The 14,898-nt window shown below is 53.0% G+C and overlaps 1 protein-coding gene across 6 annotated transcripts in view; it reads right to left on the bottom strand.

The window, feature by feature from the left end:
* Window positions 1-350: 350 nt before the first annotated feature.
* The window catches only part of DCTN1 (dynactin subunit 1), a 174,050-nt gene continuing 159,502 nt past the window's right edge, over window positions 351-14,898 (bottom strand). For all 6 annotated transcript variants that reach the window (XM_088458877.1, XM_088458879.1, XM_088458881.1 and 3 more), the window contains 14 exons: window positions 12,833-13,001; window positions 12,477-12,545; window positions 10,945-11,007; window positions 10,482-10,631; window positions 10,076-10,237; window positions 9,796-9,927; window positions 9,555-9,683; window positions 8,612-8,754; window positions 8,074-8,240; window positions 7,228-7,361; window positions 5,328-5,511; window positions 5,165-5,238; window positions 1,881-1,970; window positions 351-1,471 (listed from right to left, as the gene is read on the bottom strand). In XM_088458877.1, the coding sequence (XP_088315003.1) occupies window positions 1,334-1,471; window positions 1,881-1,970; window positions 5,165-5,238; window positions 5,328-5,511; window positions 7,228-7,361; window positions 8,074-8,240; window positions 8,612-8,754; window positions 9,555-9,683; window positions 9,796-9,927; window positions 10,076-10,237; window positions 10,482-10,631; window positions 10,945-11,007; window positions 12,477-12,545; window positions 12,833-13,001 (1,804 nt within the window). In that variant the 3' untranslated portion in view covers window positions 351-1,333. The remainder of the gene's footprint in view (window positions 1,472-1,880; window positions 1,971-5,164; window positions 5,239-5,327; window positions 5,512-7,227; window positions 7,362-8,073; window positions 8,241-8,611; window positions 8,755-9,554; window positions 9,684-9,795; window positions 9,928-10,075; window positions 10,238-10,481; window positions 10,632-10,944; window positions 11,008-12,476; window positions 12,546-12,832; window positions 13,002-14,898) is intronic.

The raw sequence follows: 14,898 nt of genomic DNA, 5'->3' as shown, positions 1-14,898 counted from the left end.
CTATTCTTAGAATATTTAAAGTGCCAGGCTCAACCCATCGCCCGACTATACCCCCAGTATCTGTACTCCAGTGCCCCCTAGTGGATTAAGGAGAAATTGCGTTAAACTTTTAATATACAATTTTTTGTCTTGTACACTGAAGCAGATGCGCCAATTTTTGTCCACCACCGCACCAGGCCCTGTATGTATATTTATTTCCATACATAAAAATTATTGTACAAGTGAAAAGACCATCTCCCATCGTAATGCGGTGATAACACTCCTCAGCGCCCCCTATCAGATTGTCATCGGCTTTCTATGACTTCTAGAATCGGACATGTTTGTACAGAAATATCACACAGAGAGCGCAGTCATGTAAACCATTTATTCCTCGTCATCGGTCATACACCAGATCTGAGCAGACGTTTCCTCAGGTGAACAGGAGGAGGTGAGAGTCGTCACACACAAGTGTCTGAGCAAGAGGGCATGTTACCAGGCTACAGGCGTCATAACCAGGGGGTGACCTAACCTAAGGGGCGACTCACAAACTGTAAAGGCACTTTTATATAAGAACCCAAAAGCTGCAGAACATCACATAAGTAATGTTCTGGATATTTCTTTGTAGAATGATGTACCAGGGACGGGCAGATGACAAGGGAAGAAGCAACGTGCTGGGAAGTTGGGCACATGAGAAGTATTCCGTGGTGGAGATCACCCAGTGCCGTGTTGCATGCTGTCACGTGTGTGCGACTCGCACATAGGATACAGATAATATTCTAATTCTAGTTCATTTGTTTGTTCAGTTCCAGGAACGTCAGACTGATGACCTAATACAGACAGGCCGCAGCTCCCAAGTACGTACGCTACAGACAGACCAAGAGAAGAGTGATTTATATTTATAACCATAGCTCAGCATTTCAGGACATGGAAAACTTCCCAAGCTAGATATGGGCCCAGGGAAGAGATATTTATATATGTGACTAATCAGGATCGTGGTACGCCGACCAGCACCCGGATCCGATAATACGTCGCTTCTCGCCAGAATCAGGGCGGCCTCTATACACCGATACACTGACCCAATCCTTATAGGTCTATAGGCCGCAGTGTGAAAGGAGTGGACAATATCCGCTTCTCTTTATCACGCGATTACTATATTGTTTCTGATGAGAATCTGGGATGAGCCATCAACGCTTCAGGGGCTTAATAAATAGCACTTATAAAGGACTATCCCAGGGCTTAAAAGGCAAAGAATATATATATATCATACACACACTGTGTGACGCTGTAATCACGCCCCGGGGCGCTGAGGAGCCGGCCGCACACTGCTGACCTCTCCAGGGCAGTTATAGTCTCTTTAGCCGATCAGACGGCCGTGCAGCTCGTACAGCTGCTCCGGCGATAGCACCAGCCGGTGTATCTGGCCCTGGCCCGGCTGACAGGGCAGCGTCACTTTGCCGATGTAAACAATGTCTTCTCGCTTTTCCTCTTTGGCCTGTTAAAGAGACAAACGTCACAGCATTACATACAGTATATGGACAGCCCCCTGTGACCAGCATGAGGCCAGGGGACCGCCCCCTGTGACCAGCATGAGGCCAGGGGACCGCCCCCTGTGACCAGCATGAGGCCAGGGGACCGCCCCCTGTGACCAGCATGAGGCCAGGGGACCGCCCCCTGTGACCAGCATGAGGCCAGGGGACCGCCCCCTGTGACCAGCATGAGGCCAGGGGACCGCCCCCTGTGACCAGCATGAGGCCAGGGGACCGCCCCCTGTGACCAGCATGAGGCCAGGGGACCGCCCCCTGTGACCAGCATGAGGCCAGGGGACCGCCCCCTGTGACCAGCATGAGGCCAGGGGACCGCCCCCTGTGACCAGCATGAGGCCAGGTGACCAGGCTACTCACCTTCACAAAGTCTGGCGATGGGAAGGTGGCGAAATCTGTCGGGACATTTGCTCCGGGGCACTGCGACACAGTCTCCTTCAGGACTTCATCCTGTGGATGGAAGGAAACAGCGTCATGAAGCAGAAAGCTCCGGTCAGGGCATTATCATCAGCAAAGGGGTAATGCCGGAGGTTAAATCCAGCCGCAACACAGCTGTCAGTGCGCTTTAGGGATGGTTCTGCCCAAGAATACAAATACCCAGGTGAAACCAGCAGCTTAGTTTATCCGCAGTCTGGCTACCCGGCTGCTTCCCTAGCACACGGACACGTTCTCCTGCACAATAATAAGAGCAGCTCAGCCGGAGAGACAAGACGCCCCTCACGGTGTCATCTCAGGGATTGCCGTCAGCATGCTACCAGTAACACTACCGGAGAGACAAGACGCCCCTCGCGGTGTGATCTCAGGGATTGCCGTCAGCAAGCTACCAGTAACACTGCCGGAGAGACAAGACGCCTCTCGCGGTGTGATCTCAGGGATTGCCGTCAGCATGCTACCAGTAACACTGCCGGAGAGACAAGACGCCCCTCGCGGTGTGATCTCAGGGATTTCCATCAGCATGCTACCAGTAACACTGCCGGAGAGACAAGACGCCCCTCCCTGTGTGATCTCAGGGATTGCCGTCAGCATGCTACCAGTAACACTGCCGGAGAGACAAGATGCCCCTCGCGGTGTGATCTCAGGGATTGCCGTCAGCATGCTACCAGTAACACTGCCGGAGAGACAAGGCGCCCCTCGCGGTGTGATCTCAGGGATTGCCGTCAGCATGCTACCAGTAACACTGCCGGAGAGATAAGACGCCCCTCGCGGTGTGATCTCAGGGATTGCCGTCAGCATGCTACCAGTAACACTGCCGGAGAGACAAGACGCCCCTCGCGGTGTGATCTCAGGGATTTCCGTCAGCATGCTACCAGTAACACTGCCGGAGAGATAAGACGCCCCTCGCGGTGTGATCTCAGGAATTGCCGTCAGCATGCTACCAGTAACACTGCCGGAGAGACAAGACGCCCCTCGCGGTGTGATCTCAGGGATTTCCGTCAGCATGCTACCAGTAACACTGCCGGAGAGACAAGACGTCCCTCGCGGTGTGATCTCAGGGATTGCCGTCAGCATGCTACCAGTAACACTGCCGGAGAGATAAGACGCCCCTCGCGGTGTGATCTCAGGGATTGCCATCAGCATGCTACCAGTAACACTGCCGGAGAGACAAGACGCCCCTCGTGGTGTGATCTCAGGGATTTCCGTCAGCATGCTACCAATAACACTGCCGGAGAGACAAGACACCCCTCGCGGTGTGATCTCAGGGATTGCCGTCAGCATGCTACCAGTAACACTGCCGGAGAGACAAGGCGCCCCTCGCGGTGTGATCTCAGGGATTGCCGTCAGCATGACACCAGTAACACTGCCGGAGAGACAAGACGCCCCTCGCGGTGTGATCTCAGGGATTGCCGTCAGCATGCTACCAGTAACACTGCCGGAGAGATAAGACGCCCCTCGCGGTGTGATCTCAGGGATTGCCGTCAGCATGACACCAGTAACACTGCCGGAGAGACAAGACGCCCCTCGCGGTGTGATCTCAGGGATTGCCGTCAGCATGCTACCAGTAACACTGCCGGAGAGACAAGGCGCCCCTCGCGGTGTGATCTCAGGGATTGCCGTCAGCATGCTACCAGTAACACTGCCGGAGAGATAAGACGCCCCTCACGGTGTGATCTCAGGGATTGCCGTCAGCATGCTACCAGTAACACTGCCGGAGAGACAAGACGCCCCTCGCGGTGTGATCTCAGGGATTTCCGTCAGCATGCTACCAGTAACACTGCCGGAGAGACAAGACGCCCCTCGCGGTGTGATCTCAGGGATTGCCGTCAGCATGCTACCAGTAACACTGCCGGAGAGACAAGACGCCCCTCGCGGTGTGATCACAGGGATTGCCGTCAGCATGATACCAGTAACACTGCAGGAGAGACAAGACGCCCCTCCCTGTGTGATCTCAGGGATTGCCGTCAGCATGCTACCAGTAACACTGCCGGAGAGACAAGGCGCCCCTCGCGGTGTGATCTCAGGGATTGCCGTCAGCATGCTACCAGTAACACTGCAGGAGAGACAAGACGCCCCTCGCGGTGTGATCTCAGGGATTGCCGTCAGCATACTACCAGTAACACTGCAGGAGAGACAAGGCGCCCCTCGCGGTGTGATCTCAGGGATTGCCGTCAGCATGCCACCAGTAACACTGCCGGAGAGACACAACGCCCCTCGCGGTGTGATCTCAGGGATTGCCGTCAGCATGCTACCAGTAACACTGCCGGAGAGACAAGACGCCCCTCGCTGTGTGATCTCAGGGATTGCCGTCAGCATGCTACCAGTAACACTGCAGGAGAGACAAGACGCCCCTCGCGGTGTGATCTCAGGGATTGCCGTCAGCATGTTACCAATAATACTGCAGGATCGGGCTGCATCGGTTTCAGCTCTATGTTTTATATTATGTATGGGATATTATTGTCTATATTTATCTGGACTTTCCAAGCTATGCATGCTGCGTTCACCTCCGGATGGGTTATGTCTGTAATTAATATAAGTCTCTGTCGCTGAACTTGGATGTACAATTAGCTCCTGTACTTAAAGATTTAAAGAGCATCTCCACCCAAAATGTAACTAATTAATGTACAGAGGGCAACTAATTAAGAAATTAATATTAAAACCAACGTACTTACCTCAGGAGCATCTATATACTGAACCTGGCACGTACCTACCCCACCGGCGGCCAGTGCCGGTATCCTACTCACATGTTGGGTGGAGATAACCGTCTCTATGCCGCTAATGCTGGGATATGGCGTCATATGGCGGAGATTACACTCAGAAGCCGAATCGCTGTCATGTGATAGGAAAGGAGCTGTAGCTAGGAAGTGTCATGCTACATGATTGGGTATCCTAGTCTCCAATTACCAGTGTCGCCATGGTGATACAGTATTTTGACAAGACCTGAATTTAACTACACCAATTACCTGATGTATGCAACACCGCCATCACTCTACTCTGGGTATGTATGTATGTATGTATGTATGTATGTATATATATATATATATATATATATATATATATATATATATATATATCTACATTCCCACCAGCACGTCTCATCTATGGATAAGTGTAACACCACTGGCTTATCTCACCGTGCACATGGTGGTGAATCACTGTGGCTCATGTACCGGTACCCGGCTGCCCAGCTGGCACAGACACACATTTACCTTAAGCTTGTCTATGGTGTCGCTGAGAGACTTGAGCCGGGCGGTCTGCTCCAGGAGCTGCCCAGCTGGATTTCCTGTATAGGAAGACAATCACAGGACACATGAATGCGGCTCTATGACGGAGCACTCAGTGACCCCACACACACAGACCCCCATGACGTACCCCCTTTCCTGTGTGTGATGTCCACCACCTTGGCGTTGGCGCTCATTTGTTGCAGGGTGTCCAGCAGCTGGCTGGTCTTGCGGTACAGAGTCCCGGACAGGACTTCCTGCCGGTCTTTAGCGAGGGTCAGTTTGGGGACACACAGCAGGGGGAGAGCAGACAGTTCCTCCTTTATCTGTTGGGCCTGGGCGGACATAGAAGGACATTGATATTAATCATATAACTGAGATGGGCCTGTAACAACTCTCATATAAAACAATACAAATTAGATGTCATGTACGATTGCCACCTACACTGCTCTCAGTAATATAGAAAGATAAAATTATATTAGTACACATCTCATCTCTAGTCTATTCCCAAAAGTGCAGAGCCTGATCTGTCCCCCTCCTGTATAGTCTATTCCCAAAAGTGCCGAGCCTGATCCGTCCCCCCGCCTGTATAGTCTATTCCCGAAAGTACCGAGCCTGATCCGTCCCCCCGCCTGTATAGTCTATTCCCGAAAGTGCCGAGCCTGATCCGTCCCCCTCCTGTATAGTCTATTCCCGAAAGTGCCGAGCCTGATCCGTCCCCCTCCTGTATAGTCTATTCCCGAAAGTGCCGAGCCTGATCCGTCCCCCGCCTGTATAGTCTATTCCCGAAAGTGCCGAACCTGATCCGTCCTCCCGCCTGTATAGTCTATTCCCAAAAGTGCCGAACCTGATTCTTCCCCCCGCCTGTATAGTCTATTCCCGAAAGTGCCGAGCCTGATCCGTCCCCCTCCTGTATAGTCTATTCCCGAAAGTGCCGAGCCTGATCCGTCCCCCGCCTGTATAGTCTATTCCCGAAAGTGCCGAACCTGATCCGTCCTCCCGCCTGTATAGTCTATTCCCGAAAGTGCCGAGCCTGATCCGTCCCCCTCCTGTATAGTCTATTCCCGAAAGTGCCGAGCCTGATCCTTCCCCCGCCTGTATAGTCTATTCCCGAAAGTGCCGAACCTGATCCGTCCTCCCGCCTGTATAGTCTATTCCCAAAAGTGCCGAGCCTGATCCGTCCCCCTCCTGTATAGTCTATTCCCGAAAGTGCCGAGCCTGATCCTTCCCCCGCCTGTATAGTCTATTCCCGAAAGTGCCGAGCCTGATCCGTCCCCCTCCTGTATAGTCTATTCCCGAAAGTGCCGAGCCTGATCCGTCCCCCGCCTGTATGTAGCCGTTACACTGGCTCCTCCCACTTAGACAACAGGTACAGTGCGATCAGTGAAAGCTCCTTATACTTCCATACTCTTCACGTTATAGGCGATATTTTATAGGGGGTCACTGGAAATACTGACACAATGCAACTGGTTTCCTTACCCCAGGAAGACTTTTGCGCATAAGTGACAAGTTGCAATTTGCTGGCGGGATTACGGCCAGACAGACGCTAGATTTAAAGGGACAATTAGATTTAAAGCAAAACCAAAGTTGTTTTAGCCTTAAAACAAGTTAATGCTTTAAATCTACAGGCTATTGCGCCAAAATCTCGCGTGGACCATCAATCACAACCTATTACATACGGGCACGTTCCGTGGATATGGGGAATCCGGGTGATGCGCTCTCTCCTTCTGTCACTTTGCTCGTCTCTATTATGCCAGAAACACATGGGAGATCTGCTCTACGACACGTAAAAGCCTCAGGACAGGAAAACAACTCTTTGTTGGTTGACATTTCCTAATATTGCTATAATGGGAGTAATATAACTGTCTATAATACTAAGGAGGACCCAAACTCAAAGTGAAGCCCTGCAGGTATTCGGGGCATTAGCATAATGCGTAACCATCCCGGGGTAGAACTGGGCATCTACAAGTCTCGTACTGATGCTCAGACACAGACACCAGCTGTCCTGTGCCACGGGGGAACACATAGAAGAAAGCCAGCGCCAGTCTCACCTTCAGCCGGTTGTTCTCATGTTTCAGGTGTTTCACGGAGAGGCGCAGGGCCTCGATTTGCTGGAGTAGTAATGGGGAATCTTTCACTTGCACTGGGCCGGATCCGTTCAGCATGGACTGGCTGGATGACACCCCTGGGTGTAGAAGACAGAACAGGACGGAGACATGTCAGGGGGCTGTTTTCCCGATTACCCGCCACCTCCGCAGGGAACAGACATGCTCACACCTGGCCCTCAGCACCACGGCTGGCAATGTCAGGTAAGGAAACATGCAGATACCAGCACACACAGATCAATACACGCGGCAGAGCTGCCTGGTCATGCAGAATGTACACGGAATCATGCATGTGTGGCAGTGTGATCCATCTGTACTGGTGCTGAGAGTATGGGTACATGCTACAAGTAGGGGAGTATAGGTGGGGGGTACTGTACCTCTCTGCTCCTCCTCTGTATGGGCACAGGGCAGGAAAACAGACAAGTAGTGAGTATATCACAGGAGAACATCAGCCCCGAGATCGGGCAGCAAACAACGGACATCGGTGGGGAGGATAGTAATTGGGACACTGTGTGTGAACATGGTCTCAGCCAGATAGCATAACGGAGAAACTACATGTACGTATTATCAGGTGAGTGACAATCAGATGTGAATCTGCGTCCTGTATTCTGTAATAAGCATTTCCCCGTCCCGCCCTGTATGTGTCAGGAAATGGGGAGGAGATGGACAGGTCGCTGTAATACAGCAGGTATGACCATGGCGCCTTACCGCTGTCACTGGGGTTAGTAGTATAACGGTGTATAATCCAGCACTTCCTGTCCCATCAGAGTCACAGGGTAAGGATGCGCTTACCTCCAGCAATGCCGGACACGATAGACGCCACGCCGGATGACGGGCCCCCGCGCAGGCCCTCGATGGTGCGCTTGGACTGGTTGTTTAGCCTCTGTCGGAGCTCGGCCTTTTCTGACTCCAGCTGATCAATATCGGCCTGCAGGGCGTCCATGGTCTCCTCAAACTCCCTGCACACAGGTTACATGATCATTGTATGACTCCTGCAGCACGGCACAGCCTTCATACATGATGTATCACGCGTTCCCCACACTTCTTACATCGTCAGCTAATATGGGCAGTGCTGTCCCATGACACTGCTGTGTACAGCGCTGCGTAATATGTCAGCGCTTTATAAATGATAGACAACGACAAGGACAGTCACAGGGGAAATGTGGTCCTGGGGGAAGGGGATCACTTCATATGGTGCAGGCGTGTGCTGTGTGGGTAACACAGGTCATATCACAATACATATTACATACACACAGTCTCAGAGTTGTCTGTCAGCTGGTGCAGAGATATAAGGACTGACACATTTACTAACAAATGTCCATAACCATACTTCTCCTTCTTCTTCAGCAGGGTCTGAGTCTCCTCCAGCTTTGTCTGGATCTTCTCCACTCGTTCATCTGCTTCTTTAGAGGCGCTGTCCAGTTTTTTCTCCAAAAGACTAAGGCGCACATTGGCCTCACTCAGCTCCTCTCCCTTAGAACAATACAGATCACAGGTTACTGTCTGATACTCTCTGCCCGACCCACACCCAGAAGACCGCAGCACTGCCGGACCCGCACCCAGGAGACCACAGCACTGCCCGACCTGCACCCAGGAGACCACAATACTGCCCGACCCCCACCCAGGAGACTACAGTACTGCCCGACCCCCACCCAGGAGACCACAGTACTGCCCGACCCCCACCCAGGAGACCACAGTACTGCCCGACCCGCACCCAGGAGACCACAGTACTGCCCACCCGCACCCAGGAGACCACAGTACTGCCTGACCCGTACCCAGGAGACCACAGTACTGCCCGACCTGCACCTAGGAGACCACAGCACTGCCTGACCCGCACCCAGGAGAAGACCGCAGTACTGTCTGACCCGCACCCAGGAGAAGACCGCAGTACTGTCTGACCCGTACCCAGGAGAAGACCACAGTACTGTCTGACCCATACCCAGGAGAAGAAAACAGTACTGCCTGACCCGTACCCAGGAGAAGACCACAGTACTGCCTGACCCGTACCCAGGAGAAGACCACAGTACTGCCTGACCCGTACCCAGGAGAAGACCGCAGTACTGCCTGACCCGTACCCAGGAGACCACAGCACTGCCTGACCAGCACCCAGGAGAAGACCGCAGTACTGTCTGACCCGTACCCAGGATACCACATAGGTTACATATAGACATTCACATAAAAGCGTTCTCTCCGACATGAACTTACGAGCACCATGCATTATACTCAGCCCTCTGATTAACAGAACATGTCATTTTATATTGACCAGGGTTCACCTTGATTTTCAGTGATTTTTTCAGCTCCTTTATGACCGTCTCTCTGTCCTCCAACTTCAGACCTAATCCCTCCGCGTCCGTGATCTCAGCGCGCAAAGCTGCAGCTCTCTGTTCTACGGGAGGCGGGAGCTGGAGGGTATAGAAAGAGGCGGGAGATTTGTGAACCACAACAGACTATTACGTCACATGTAACATTTACAGTAATACATTATATTTATAGGACTTGGGAGGGTCTACGCACCTTGCTGGGGGTTTTCTCAGCATCATACTCCCCTTCCTGCATGGCAGTAGCCATCTTGTTCATGGTGGCAATCAGGATTGCGCAGGACTGTCTCAGGCACTCGTAGGGATTACTGCCCTGTGAGCCATAAATCTACAAAGCAGACAAACATATGGCTATTACCGTCTGTACGTTCCAGGGGGTCCTATAAGCAGCCTACCGAGGTGCAATAGCCGCAGCCCAGGACATACTGCGGGGTCATACACCAAGTTGCTGAAGATACCAGCCTCCTGCCCTTCACCTGCTCAGTGGCTTTGAAAGCCACGTCCTCCAGTTTTAAAGCCTGTAGACCTTCGTTCTCCCCGAGAGGAGCGATCATCTGGGCACCAGCCGCAGCCACCTCCTGGAAGACCGCCACCACCCACTTCAGGTGCTTCCTGCAGTCCAACAGCATCTCGGAAACCTGGATGATCCGGAGGAATCCAGAGTCACGTTATACGTACATAAAGTGCTTTACGCTCACTCTACTACAGAAATATTAGTTGTCTACTTCACTATAATTTTAGAGACAATTTTATAAAACCTTTTCCATAGCAAACACGTTTGTGTCTGTGTATCCTGTCTGTCATTAGATTATATGACCACCGATTGACACGGCCAAAGAACCATAGGACGTAACATGCGTTATCTGCAGCTGGTGTTCTCACCTGCGGGCCAAAGCTGAGGGCTGCTGGGATCCCGGCTGCCTCTGTGCCAGGCATTCGGCGCCTGATCTTCTTACAGAACTGGCGGATGTCACTACATGAGGTGTCCAGGTCCTTCAGAAGGATGACCAAGTCCGAGGCCTCCTGCCCAGCCTGAAGGTGAAGTGGAAAAACACATGAAACTCGGTGTGGGGACAGCAAGCGAGCCCGGCAGCACTGTGCTGTAACCCGCCAGGAAAGTGGGGATAGGGAACAAGAAAGGGAACAACAGGGGCAGAATATTCGGCTAATCAGCAATTTATGGTATCAGCATAACAAAGTGACGTGCGAGAGGCTATCGTTATGTATTATATACAGTACAGCAAAGTCTACCAATAAAGCTTCCACAATGGCTGGTAAGTGTGGGCTGCTTGGTTTGGATGTGTCACGTGTGTCCTGCCAGTCTTAGTGCAACACAATGACTCACATGTAAGAACGCGCGCAGTCTGCTCACTTCCACCCCCATACAGTCCAGGGCGCTCTGTGTAAACTGGAGGAGAGAAGGCAAAGTTACTGGGAGCTCGGCACAGACAAGCATATTCCCCCATCGCTGGGCAGTACGGTCCCAGTCACACCCATAGCATCACATTACTAGCCCCAGACATCTCTCCCTCCTCCCATCACTGGGCAGTACAGTCCCAGTCACACTCATAGCATCACATTACTAGCCCCAGACATCTCCCCTCCCTCCATCACAGGGCAGTATGGTCCCAGTCACACCCATAGCATCACATTACTAGCCCCAGACATCTCCCCCTCCCCCCCATCACTGGGCAGTACGGTCCCAGTCACAGCCATAGCATCACATTACTAGCCCCAGACATCTCTCCCTCCCCCCCCATCACTGGGCAGTACGGTCCCTGTCACAGCCATAGCATCACATTACTAGCCCCAGACATCTCTCGCTCCCCCATCACTGGGCAGTACGGTCCCAGTCACACCCATAGCATCACATTACTAGCCCCAGACATCTCTCCCTCCTCCCCATCAGTGGGCAGTACGGTCCCTGTCACAGCCATAGCATCACATTACTAGCCCCAGACATCTCTCCCTCCCCCATCACTGGGCAGTACGGTCCCTGTCACACCCATAGCATCACATTACTAGCCCCAGACATCTCTCCCTCCTCCCATCACTGGGCAGTACAGTCCCAGTCACACTCATAGCATCACATTACTAGCCCCAGACATGTCCCCCTACTCCCATCACTGGGCAGTACGGTCCCAGTCACACCCATAGCATCACATTACTAGCCCCAGACATCTCCCCCAACACTGGGCAGTACAGTCCAAGTCACACCCATAACATCACATTACTAGCCCCAGATATCTCCCCCTTTTCCCATCACTGGGCAGTACGGTCCCAGTTACACCCATAGCATCACATTACTAGCCCCAGACATCTCCCCCTCCCCCATCACTGGACTGGGCAATACGGTCCCAGTCACACCCATAGGATCACATTACTAGCCCCAGACATCTCCCCCAACACTGGGCAGTACAGTCCCAGTCACACCCATAGCATCACATTACTAGGCCCAGACATCTCCCCCTCCCCCCCATCGCTGGGCAGTACGGTCCCAGTCACACCCATAGCATCACATTACTAGCCCGACATCTCCCCCTCCCCCATCGCTGGGCAGTACGGTCCCGGTCACACCCATAGCATCACTTTACTAGCCCCAGACATCTCCCCCATCACTGGGCAGTACGGTCCCAGTCACACCTATAGCATCACATTACTAGGCCCAGACATATCCCCCCATCACTGGGCAGTATAGTCCCAGTCACACCCATAGCATCACATTACTAGGCCCAAACATCTCCCATCCCCCCATCGCTGGGCAGTAGGGTCCCAGTCACATCACTTTAATAGGCCCAGACATCTCCCCCTCCCTCCATCGCTGGGCAATAGGGTCCGTACTCTACAAAACACAGGAGACCAGGAGGAAACAGTCACCTTGATGTGGTCGAACAGCTGCATTGTGCAGTCCTCGGGCTGGTCAGCCAGGTGGATGCTGTACAAGTGCTAACAACAAGAAGAAAATAAGATTAATGCTGGTCAGTCGCATCATACAGTGCAATGCTCTGGTGCTAAGTGAGACCACACAATGCACAACAGAGAGTTACAGCACAGACCCTGGTACAGACGGAGCCGCTGCGCTGACCTCACATCTGTGGGGCTCAGTACACATACGCCCTGAATTACGTGTGGTCGGGGAAAAGCAGCACAAACCTACCCAATCTGCAGGTCACTCGCTCACGCCTAGTTGGTGGCATTAAGTAACAATGAGCAGCCTGCTAAATCCCCATTACCTGATAATACTTGATGGCCTTGGTGAGAGGTTCCACGTTCACCGTCTCGTCCAGCTGGTCTTTGTGTAGTAACTCTATAAGGAAGTCTAGGGATCGCTCGTGGACGCTCATCTCTGGGTATAACATCCCGACTTTCTTGTACACTTCCACGCTGCACTTATTAAGGGCCCTGTATCACACAAATAGGAGCAAAATTACTGGCCGAGGGTCTAACAAGCCAACCACACTATCCATCTCCATACATCCTCTATGTGGTGGCCGAGGGTCTAACAAGCCAACCACACTATCCATCACCATACATCCTCTATGTACACAAACAAGCCAACCATACTGCACATCTCCATACATCCTCTATGTGGTGGCCGGGGGGGAAGAGGGTGCGAGACACAAACAAGGCAACCATACTGCACATCTCCATACATCCTCTATGTGGGCCGAGGGGAAGGGGGTGCGAGACGCAAACAAGGCAACCATACTGCACATCGCCATACATCCTCTATGTGGGCCGGGGGGAAGGGGGTGCGAAACGCAAACAAGCCAACCACACTGCACATCTCCATACATCCTCTATGTGGTGGCCGGGGAAAAGGTGGTGAGAGACGCAAAGAAGGCAACCATACTGCACATCTCCATACATCCTCTATGTGGGCCGAGGGGAAGGGGGTGCGAGACGCAAACAAGCCAACCATACTGCACATCTCCATACATCCTCTATGTGGTGGCCGCGGGAAATGTGGAGTGAGACGCAAACAAGGCAACCATACTGCACATCTCCATACATCCTCTATGTGGTGGCCGGGGAAAAGGTGGTGCGAGACGCAAACAAGGCAACCATACTGCACATCCCCATACGTCCTCTATGTGGTGGCCGGGGGGGGGAAGGTGGTGCGAGACACAAACAAGGCAACCATACTGCACATCTCCATACATCCTCTATGTGGTGGCCGGGGGGGGGAAGGTGGTGAGAGGCGCAAGCAAGGCAACCATACTGCACATCCCCATATGTCCTCTATGTGGTGGCCGGGGGGAAGGTGGTGCGAGACGCAAACAAGCCAACCAAACTGCACATCTCCATACGTCCTCTATGTGGTGGCCGCGGGGGAAGGTGGTGCGAGACGCAAACAAGGCAACCATACTGCACGTCCCCATACGTCCTCTATGTGGAGGCCGGGGAAAAGGTGGAGTGAGACGCAAACAAGGCAACCATACTGCACATCTCCATACATCCTCTATGTGGTGGCCGGGGGGAAGGTGGTGAGAGACGCAAATAAGGCAACCATACTGCACATCTCCATACGTCCTCTATGTGGTGGCTGCGGGGGAAGGTGGTGCGAGACGCAAACAAGGCAACCATACTGCACATCTCCATACATCCTCTATGTGGCGGCCGCGGGGGAAGGTGGTGCGAGACGCAAACAAGGCAACCATACTGCACGTCCCCATACGTCCTCTATGTGGAGGCCGGGGAAAAGGTGGTGAGAGACGCAAAGAAGGCAACCATACTGCACATCTCCATACATCCTCTATGTGGGCCGAGGGGAAGGGGGTGCGAGACGCAAACAAGCCAACCAAACTGCACATCTCCATACGTCCTCTATGTGGTGGCCGCGGGGGAAGGTGGTGCGAGACGCAAACAAGGCAACCATACTGCACGTCCCCATACGTCCTCTATGTGGAGGCCGGGGAAAAGGTGGAGTGAGACGCAAACAAGGCAACCATACTGCACATCTCCATACATCCTCTATGTGGTGGCCGGGGGGAAGGTGGTGAGAGACGCAAATAAGGCAACCATACTGCACATCTCCATACGTCCTCTATGTGGTGGCTGCGGGGGAAGGTGGTGCGAGACGCAAACAAGGCAACCATACTGCACATCTCCATACATCCTCTATGTGGCGGCCGCGGGGGAAGGTGGTGCGAGACGCAAACAAGGCAACCATACTGCACGTCCCCATACGTCCTCTATGTGGAGGCCGGGGAAAAGGTGGAGTGAGACGCAAACAAGGCAACCATACTGCACATCTCCATACATCCTCTATGTGGTGGCCGGGGGGAAGGTGGTGAGA

The sequence above is a fragment of the Taudactylus pleione genome, unplaced genomic scaffold, assembly GCF_031769625.1.
Source record: "Taudactylus pleione unplaced genomic scaffold, aTauple2 ptg000861l, whole genome shotgun sequence".
NCBI lineage: Eukaryota > Metazoa > Chordata > Amphibia > Anura > Myobatrachidae > Taudactylus > Taudactylus pleione.
This window is presented reverse-complemented; position numbering and strand designations above follow the sequence as displayed.